Source organism: Salmo salar, chromosome 28 (assembly GCF_965601325.2).
Source record: "Salmo salar chromosome 28, fSalSal1, whole genome shotgun sequence".
Lineage (NCBI taxonomy): Eukaryota > Metazoa > Chordata > Actinopteri > Salmoniformes > Salmonidae > Salmo > Salmo salar.
In genome coordinates this window covers 29,899,883-29,910,537 of record NC_138318.1, presented here as the reverse complement: position 1 = coordinate 29,910,537, position 10,655 = coordinate 29,899,883, and the positions used below count along the sequence as shown (strand labels likewise).

General features: G+C 39.6%; 1 protein-coding gene across 3 annotated transcripts in view; it reads right to left on the bottom strand.

The window, feature by feature from the left end:
* Nucleotides 1-3,378: 3,378 nt before the first annotated feature.
* The window catches only part of col21a1 (collagen, type XXI, alpha 1), a 58,932-nt gene continuing 51,655 nt past the window's right edge, over nucleotides 3,379-10,655 (bottom strand). For 2 of the 3 annotated variants that reach the window (XM_014180148.3, XM_082970572.1), the window contains 4 exons: nucleotides 10,428-10,482; nucleotides 10,149-10,343; nucleotides 6,365-6,442; nucleotides 3,379-5,534 (listed from right to left, as the gene is read on the bottom strand). In XM_014180148.3, the coding sequence (XP_014035623.2) occupies nucleotides 5,344-5,534; nucleotides 6,365-6,442; nucleotides 10,149-10,343; nucleotides 10,428-10,482 (519 nt within the window). In that variant the 3' untranslated portion in view covers nucleotides 3,379-5,343. Of the gene's footprint in view, nucleotides 5,535-6,364; nucleotides 6,443-10,148; nucleotides 10,344-10,427; nucleotides 10,483-10,655 lie in introns of those variants that run through there. The other variant, XM_082970571.1, reaches the window with a different exon arrangement.

Below are 10,655 nucleotides of genomic sequence, written 5' to 3'. Positions count from 1 at the left end.
GCTCCATTTGAGTTTGACATCAAGTACATCCCCGGTCCCAAAAATGTCATTGCTGATGCACTCAGTAGACAGCCATTTGTGCAGCCGAGCGCTTTCCACCGCATCACAAGGGTTCCATACAAGGGCTTGCTGGAAGAAGCTGCGGGAGTACGTGCTGAGAAGGTGAAAATGTGTTCCGCTGGTCGAACCACCCATTCGACCTCGAAAGCTGCTCACCGTCAATTGAGGCAGATGCCTGTGAAATTGTCATGGACTGCCAAACTACCTCCTATCCTTCTCCTGGTTCTCTGTCAAAGAAACCGGTGTCAGCAGTCCTGAGGTCGCAAGGGGAGGCTGGTCAACAGAACTGTGCGCTGCTACTGCCTCAGCTCACTCAGTCACTGGTGCCATCTGAGATGTCAGATGTGAGAGTGCTATCCCGTGACGACCTGATATCAAAGCAGCGCCAGAGTTGTCTTCTACGTGGACAGGGGCCGTAGACCTTCTAGGAGGGAACGTGGCCAGGAACCACTCGAGGCTCTGTGGATTCTGAAGACCTGGTAGAAGCTCACTCTGAAAATGGGTGTACTATATCGCGTTACCAAAAGTTTGCTGTCAAAGAAGAAGACGTACCAGTATGTAGTACCCACCTCAATGAGGGCGACAGTTTTGAAGGGTGTCCACGATGACGCCGGTCATCAGGGGCAACAGAGGACGTTGTTCTTGACGAGACAGAGGTTCTTCTGGCATGGTCTGGAGTCGGATGTGAGAGAGTATGTCAAGACCTGCAAGCGGTGTGTGTTCAGTAAGGCCCCCGAGCCAGAGGCCAGAGCTCCACTGGAGAACATCATCACGACTGAGCCCCTCGAGTTGGTGTGTGTGGACCTCTGGTCTGCTGAAGACTCCAACAACAAGTCCTTGGATGTTCTGGTCGTCACTGATCATTTTACTAAGATGGCGTCACTGATCATTTTACTAAGAGAACAACCTCTATATTGTTACGGAGAAGAATAGTGACATCCACATCTTCAAGATGCAGAACATGTCGACTGGCCTGGAGAAAACGGTCCACTGTAATCAGATAATGCCTATAAACTTCTTGCCTCTCCCTGACACTGCCTTGGAGACACCTAATACGGGTGACCGTGAGGATCCGAGTGAGGAGATGGAGGACTCATCCATGAACGATATACCAGAAATGGACATTGGTGAGAGGACTAGTGTGTGGGTATCAGAACAGACCTCGGGGGAAGCACAGCCGGAGCACTCTGAAAAAGAAACCCCAGATGTGCTGGAAGATGGGCCACTGGCGGGGGACCCTCAGAACTCACCACATTCTGAGGGTGCCACTGGTGGCACAAGCATGTCAGAGCTAACCTTTTGGAGAAGAAATGTCCGAAACCTCTGAAGAAGAAAGGCATTCTGAAGATGCCGCTGGTAGCACAAGCTCCAGCAACAGTCACAGAACCCTTGACCTTGACTATCCACCGACTGTGGACAGTGACCCCCCAGTGGTGGTTGTAGGTGAACAGGTTAAACGTAATAACTCTGTTAGGCCTGTCAGGTCAGCGGCTGGTCGGGTTAGGAAACGCCCAGTGAGACTCATAGAGACTATGCAGACACAGAGGGTTTTCATACAGAATTCATTAGAATACCTGTGTGGGTGTAGGATTAGAATCCAAGTCTGTAGCCCTTCTTTTTTTTTTTTACGTTCAAGAGACCCCATGGAGGTCATGGGTCAGAGGTCAAGTAGACCAAGGTTTTTCTGTCTGAGGTTCTTATTGTCACTGAGTGTACTGGACATGTAACAGGCATGTTTTCCTACGGGGTCTTTGAATTCCCCTAATTCTCTTTAGAGAATAGTCTTTGCACTGGAATATTTGGTGACATATGTATTGCAAGGTATTGCATACCTCATTTTGTTTCTTTATAGTATGCAAGTGTAATTCAGCAGGGGAGAATGTAACAGGGTTGGTTATGTTTCCACTTGCCTCTAAAGAAATGTGTATTTAATGTTCAAGAATTCTTATTGGTTGGTTCAACTCTGATGAAAATAAGGTGTGTTGTGATTGGCTCCGCTTGCAGATAGGGGGAGATCGCGAACGTCAGGTCTTCCCAGTATGAAAATGTGATGTAAGGGGTAGGTCACGTTCTGAATACTGTTTTAGATTTTAGATTTTACAATGTGTACAAGTTTGCTGTACGTTACAGATTTATACATGTGTGGGTATATGGTACCTGTTAGGGATTGAGGGTCTTTCTGGGATGTGCTTTGGCATATGATTGCTGTAAATAAGTGTGTTAGCTAGCATACACCGATGTAATGGTCACATAAACCCACTGCTAACACAGTTGTCTTCATGCTACAGATTTTGCCATCGACAGCCATCAATATCGTTAAGCCCTGCACAACTAACGTGCTGTTTCCCATTTAACAACAGAAATAAATGATGCTCAACTGGGACCACTGGCTGATGGGATTTTTTAGGAGAAAACACAACGCAAGGAGAGTACGATATACATCTGTTACATAAGAACAACCTGTAACCATGCAGTAGGCCTACCTCAGCTTTAATATTACTGATGTACTATCATAGTGTCCAAGCTATCAGCCATTGGTTGGCTCAGGTGCAGGTTAGCAGTGCTGTTAATATTATCCCCAAGACATATACAGTAGCAGCATAAACTGTCCTTTTCCACATTTACTCCATCAAAGACTTGGCCTCTATTGGTTGACTTCGCAGTAGTTAGGCTACTCATGGTGATGTATTGGTTGACCTAGCTAACTATAGCTAGGCTACTCATTAAGATTATTGGTTGTTTATTCTTTGCCTTTGAAGCTGAGTTTCATATGGAAAGAGCTAGAAATTGTACATTATTATTATTAGCAATCTATAAAGTATTTATTTTTCATTCAATTGACTAAGCATCCCCATTGATTAAGTTATTTCACAGTTTAGTTGCCAAGTTGTAATCCCATTGCGCCATCTAGTGTAGGATGTGTGCGCGCACACACACACACATACACACATTCAGGCTGAGTCATCCGGCAACTGTGATGTGACAGTTGATCAAGATCGTACAAAGGTGAAAGAGTGAGAGTGTAAGGACCATCATTTATCATCCCCAATTACCCCCAGTGAGAATTTTGTACTTAAAAGGAAATTCCACCACTTTTTTACCTGATATTATCTCCAGAACCATACAAGTGTCTACATACAGTATATGAAAATGGCACATTTCTACATTCTGTATGTAAAAAGATAAGAAGAAAAGCTCCCATTATGATTTCATCAAAAAAAAAACGGAGGGAAATTAATAATATGGGGTAAAAAGTGGAATTTCCTTTTTAATTTGCATGACACACACACACACACACACACACAAATACAAAAAAACTTCACGTCATAAAAAAGTTTTAATTAATGATACCAAAAGTCAATACAAAAGTCACCATTACACATACAAAATTAGACACAGCAAAAAAACGACCAAGCTCTCACAGGTAAAGCCCATCAATACACAGTAAATTAGTTCAGTTTTATAAATAACCAAAAATACTTAAACTTGATAGGCTAAGGTAAGACAAGGTACGGTAAGGTAAGGTACTCAGGCACATACATGTCATATATGCGCGAACAGTAAATAATTTGCAACAGAGCAAACTTCAGATTAAGTCAAGATGTCAACATGTTTCATTTAGCCCTCACTCTTTTGACAGAAAGTAGCTAGGATTTCCCAGGTTTACATTTGTTATAGTAGGTAGGCCTATCCTCTACTCAAGTTAAAACAAAAATAAAAAAGTATGTATTTTTCATACAATACATAAACTAGTTATTGTAAAAAAAAAATTTAAAAAAGGAATATAAACTGAAATAGCATCGCTGTAATGCACACAGGTTTTAGATTATGGCTTTTATATGTTTATTCATCAAAATGTTTCATGAACATAGCAGCCTCCATTATAGAGATAGCAAGCTCACAGATTTGCCCTGAAACATTGTAATTCTTTAGACGTTGTTTATTTGTGAAATTACAAATTATAATACATTACAGGGTCTTTAAACATTTCACAAAAAATGCAAACAAATTTGCTAAACAAATTGAGGGGTGACCATGAAAAAGAAATGGTGCAAAAACACTACATTTTGGGGTGACCAATCAGAACGTATGGTGCAAAAAACAAAAACATTTTGGGGTGACCAATCAGAAAGTCTGGTGCAAAAAATGCATAATTTTGGGGTGACCAATCAAAAAGTATGGTGCAAAAACAATCAACACCAGGGGGCAGTATATGGCAAGAAAATGTACCATCAGCAATGTCCAAGTGGAGTACCAACCCTTTATTCCTGTATACTTCTGTGAGCAATGCAGAATTCTTTACATTGGATTCTTTGTATTGCTATTTGGCTCAGAATCCAACCAATGCCAACCAAAGCCATCCAAATGTAGGAGCAATTACTATCATTATTTAAAGGGATAGTGAAACATTTTTTCATGCTAGCTGTTCCTCTAGCTGTTCCTGTAGACTTCCAGTCATTGTGCTAATGCTAGTTAGCAATGGCTCCAGAAACTACCTTCAAACTGCCTGCAGAGACATACAAATGATATCCATGAGTTCATCTGACTCTGGGTAAGTACAAAAAGGCCAAAATGTTGTACTATCCCTTTAAAGGAAAATGGAGCCTGTGACATAACAAGCAGAATGTGAGAAGAACAGAATGAATATGTTTTTTCCCCTCTAAAGCCGGTTTATACCTGCTGCTAATATGGGTCCTGTGTCCTGATCTTGTCCACATTCTGATTGTTCCCAAATTTTCAGAAATGTAATCTCTTATCCATCCACTGCATCCATTGTGACCAGATTTCCTGGCCCCTCCCTGTAGGCAAATTATTTCACAGCTATTCTTTCAAAATAATATTTATTTATTTATTTTAAGACACACATTGATGACATAAGTCAATGGTGCCATCTGTCCAGATTCGTCTACACAGATATTTCCAAACCCAACGTGTGCCTGACTACCTAAGAAGCTGGTCAGGAAGATTAGATCACAATCAGATCACAATGCATCTTATAATTGTCTACACCTGTCTGAAAACGTGGGCGCAGTCAAAATGTGGACAAGATCAGGACAAAGGACCAGGTTAGAACCAGGTATAAACTGGGCTTGATAAAGGTCATGAAAGGATGCACATGAGTATCTTTGCTATATACATGTTAAGAGGTACTTCCTGTTTCTGTGACTAATGGGAAACACTGTAAAATGTGATCTTCCTGAGATTGGAAAGATTTGCTGTTTTTCTTTGAGATGTATGCATCAACTCCAGACTGTTTGATTGCCTGCCTGCTGCCATGTTGGGTCAATAGTTTGGTCCTTTACTGAAAGGATCCCTGCTCCTCATCATGACACCGTAACACATGGATAGATGACACACCCCCGGCTGGCCCGGGACCCCAGGGTTACCTCTCTTCCCCTCCTCCCCGTTTAAGCCAGGGGGTCCTGGCTTCCCTGGATGACCTGGTTTACTGTACCCCTGGGGACCCATTTGACCTGGGAAAGTAGAGAATTACAAATGAGATGTTTCTCTTGTGGTTCCAAAACATGACCTACTGGTTTTCCAACAATTCCTAATCCTGTTATTTGATCACTTTTGATTGAAAAAGGGTAGCTAAGGTAGCTAAGGCTTACAATGTGTTTATCTGCAGAAGAGCGATAAGGGGTCGCAATAGATCTGAAATGAACTGAGGACATGATTGGACACTATGCAGTGACTCAGACGCATCAATCTTAAGAATATTCTCCTGATTCCATTTCTATCTTAACTAAATAACTGAATAGACATAACTACACTGAGTGTACAAAACATACAGAACACCTTCCTAATATTGAGTTGCACCCCTCCTTTTGCCCTCAGAACAGCCTACATTTTTTGACACACACCGGTGCACCTGGCACCTACTACCATACCCCGTTCAAAGGCACTTACATCTTTTGTCTTGCCCATTCACCATGCGAATGACACACATACACAATCCATTTCTCAATTGTCTCAAGGCTTAAAAATACTTCTTTAACCTGTCTCCTTCCCTTCATCTACACTGATCGAAGTGGATTTAACAGGTGACATCAATATGGGATCATAGTCTATGTCATGGAAAGAGTAGAATGTTTTGTATACTCAATGTATGTTGCATATATCCGATTGGTTGTACAGTAGCGTACCATACATAGTAAACATGTATTATATTCCTATTATTATTATTATTATTTATTTTTTGTTTACATTTATTTTACCTTTATTTAACTAGGCAAGTCAGTTAAGAACAAATTCTTATTTTCAATGATGGCCTAGGAACAGTGGGTTAACTGCCTATTATTACCTGGAGGCCCTGGTGTTCCTGGATCTCCAATCTCTGTTCTTCCTTGACTGCCCTTCTCACCCTTTAATCCAGGATCTCCTGGAAACACAAATAGAATGCAATGTTCCAGACAGTACAAATAGAATGCAATGTTCCAGACAGTACAAATAGAATGCAATGTTCCAGACAGTACAAATAGAATGCAATGTTCCAGACAGTACAAATAGAATGCAATGTTCCAGACAGTACAAATATAATGCAATGTTCCAGACAGTACAAATAGAATGCAATGTGTTGCAGACAGTACAAATAGAATGCAATGTTCCAGACAGTACAAATAGAATGCAATGTTCCAGACAGTACAAATAGAATGCAATGTTCCAGACAATACAAATAGAATGCAATGTTCCAGACAGTACAAATAGAATGCAATGTTCCAGACAATACAAATATAATGCAATGTTCCAGACAGTACAAATAGAATGCAATGTTCCAGACAGTACAAATAGAATGCAATGTTCCAGACAGTACAAATAGAATGCAATGTTCCAGACAGTACAAATATAATGCAATGTGTTCCAGACAGTACAAATAGAATGCAATGTTCCAGCCAATACAAATAGAATGCCATGTTCCAGCCAATACAAATAGAATGCAATGTTCCAGACAGTACAAATAGAATGCAATGTTCCAGACAGTACAAATAGAATGCAATGTTCCAGACAGTACAAATAGAATGCAATGTTCCAGACAGTACAAATAGAATGCAATGTTCCAGACAGTACAAATAGAATGCAATGTTCCAGACAGTACAAATAGAATGCAATGTTCCAGACAGTACAAATAGAATGCAATGTTCCAGACAGTACAAATATAATGCAATGTGTTCCAGACAGTACAAATAGAATGCAATGTTCCAGCCAATACAAATAGAATGCAATGTTCCAGCCAATACAAATAGAATGCAATGTTCCAGACAGTACAAATAGAATGCAATGTTCCAGACAGTACAAATAGAATGCAATGTTCCAGACAGTACAAATAGAATGCAATGTTCCAGACAGTACAAATATAATGCAATGTTCCAGACAGTACAAATAGAATGCAATGTTCCAGACAGTACAAATATAATGCAATGTTCCAGACAGTACAAATAGAATGCAATGTTCCAGACAGTACAAATAGAATGCAATGTTCCAGACAGTACAAATAGAATGCAATGTTCCAGACAGTACAAATACAATGCAATGTTCCAGACAGTACAAATAGAATGCAATGTTCCAGACAGTACAAATATAATGCAATGTTCCAGACAGTACAAATAGAATGCAATGTTCCAGACAGTACAAATAGAATGCAATGTTCCAGACAGTACAAATAGAATGCAATGTTCCAGACAATACAAATATAATGCAATGTTCCAGACAGTACAAATATAATGCAATGTTCCAGACAGTACAAATAGAATGCAATGTTCCAGACAGTACAAATATAATGCAATGTGTTCCAGCCAATACAAATATAATGCAATGTGTTCCAGCCAATACAAATAGAATGCAATGTGTTCCAGCCAATACAAATATAATGCAATGTGTTCCAGCCAATACAAATATAATGCAATGTGTTCCAGCCAATACAAATAGAATGCAATGTGTTCCAGCCAATACAAATATAATGCAATGTGTTCCAGCCAATACAAATAGAATGCAATGTGTTCCAGACAGTACAAATAGAATGCAATGTGTTCCAGACAGTACAAATAGAATGCAATGTGTTCCAGACAGTACAAATATAATGCAATGTTCCAGACAGTACAAATAGAATGCAATGTTCCAGACAGTACAAATAGAATGCAATGTGTTCCAGCCAATACAAATAGAATGCAATGTTCCAGACAGTACAAATAGAATGCAATGTGTTCCAGCCAATACAAATAGAATGCAATGTTCCAGACAGTACAAATAGAATGCAATGTGTTCCAGACAGTACAAATATAATGCAATGTGTTCCAGACAGTACAAATATAATGCAATGTGTTGCAGCCAATACAAATAGAATGCAATGTTCCAGACAGTACAAATATAATGCAATGTGTTGCAGCCAATACAAATAGAATGCAATGTGTTCCAGACAGTACAAATATAATGCAATGTGTTCCAGCCAATACAAATAGAATGCAATGTTCCAGACAGTACAAATATAATGCAATGTGTTGCAGCCAATACAAATAGAATGCAATGTTCCAGACAGTACAAATATAATGCAATGTGTTGCAGCCAATACAAATAGAATGCAATGTTCCAGACAGTACAAATATAATGCAATGTGTTCCAGCCAATACAAATAGAATGCAATGTTCCAGACAGTACAAATAGAATGCAATGTTCCAGACAGTACAAATATAATGCAATGTGTTCCAGCCAATACAAATATAATGCAATGTGTTCCAGACAGTACAAATAGAATTCAATGTGTTCCAGCCAATACAAATAGAATGCAATGTGTTGCAGCCAATACAAATAGAATGCAATGTGTTCCAGACAGTACAAATAGAATGCAATGTGTTCCAGCCAATACAAATAGAATGCAATGTGTTCCAGCCAGTACAAATAGAATGCAATGTTCCAGCCAATACAAATAGAATGCAATGTGTTCCAGCCAATACAAATAGAATGCAATGTGTTCCAGCCAATACAAATATAATGTAATGTGTTCCAGCCAATACAAATAGAATGCAATGTGTTCCAGACAGTACAAATAGAATGCAATGTGTTCCAGCCAGTACAAATAGAATGCAATGTGTTCCAGCCAATACAAAGAGAATGCAATGTGTTCCAGCCAATACAAATAGAATGCAATGTGTTCCAGACAGTACAAATAGAATGCAATGTGTTCCAGACAGTACAAATATAATGCAATGTGTTCCAGCCAGTACAAATAGAATGCAATGTGTTCCAGCCAATACAAATAGAATGCAATGTGTTCCAGCCAATACAAATAGAATGCAATGTGTTCCAGACAGTACAAATAGAATGCAATGTGTTCCAGCCAATACAAATAGAATGCAATGTGTTCCAGCCAATACAAATAGAATGCAATGTGTTCCAGACAGTACAAATAGAATGCAATGTGTTCCAGACAATACAAATAGAATGCAATGTGTTCCAGCCAATACAAATAGAATGCAATGTGTTCCAGCCAATACAAATATAATGTAATGTGTTCCAGCCAATACAAATAGAATGCAATGTGTTCCAGACAGAACAAATAGAAAGCAATGTGTCCCAGCGAGTACAAATAGAATGCAATGTGTTCCAGCCAATACAAATAGAATGCAATGTGTTCCAGCCAATACAAATAGAATGCAATGTGTTCCAGACAATACAAATATAATGTAATGTGTTCCAGCCAATACAAATAGAATGCAATGTGTTCCAGACAATACAAATAGAATGCAATGTGTTCCAGACAGTACAAATAGAATGCAATGTGTTCCAGACAGTACAAATATAATGTAATGTGTTCCAGACAATACAAATATAATGCAATGTGTTCCAGACAGTACAAATAGAATGCAATGTGTTCCAGATAGTACAAATAGAATGCAATATGTTCCAAATAGAACAAATAAAATGTAATGTGTTCCAGATAGAACAAATAGGATGCAATGTGTTCCAGACAGTACAAACACATTTTTAAATCGTATTTGACTAAAGGAAAAAGCTAGGCCTATGTTTATATTCTACTCTACTGTTTACATGTACATACTGCACAGATTAATTGAGTCCTAAAGCCTATTTATTACCTTTCAAGCCAAGAATCCCAGGATGCCCAGGTCGACCTGGATGGCCTGGCTGTCCACTGGAACCAGGGTTCCCAGGAAAGCCTGTAGATCCTTGGGGCCCGACCGGGCCTGGTGCCCCTGGAGTCCCATCCCTGGTCTGACAGTGGTCACAGTTACTCAGCTGCTGGTTACTGAGGAGTAGTGAAGGCATCTCCGCTGGGATGAAAACACAATGGAGAGGGCTCAGATATAGGTGTACTATACAGAGTACAGCAATGATCAAACATAATCAATACTCACATCTAAGTACCTCTCTGCATATTTCCTGAATTATTTGCTTGGACATCTCCCTTCCCTGTGGAAATGTGACATGATTGATGGCATCATGCAAAATGTATGAGTCAATTAATACAAATGGCATATACATTGATGGAACAGTGAACGATTGTTGTTGAAAAGTGACATGTTGGGTAGTTGTTGATGACCAAGGATGGTCAGTGTACTGGTGATTGTACTGGTGAGGTACAT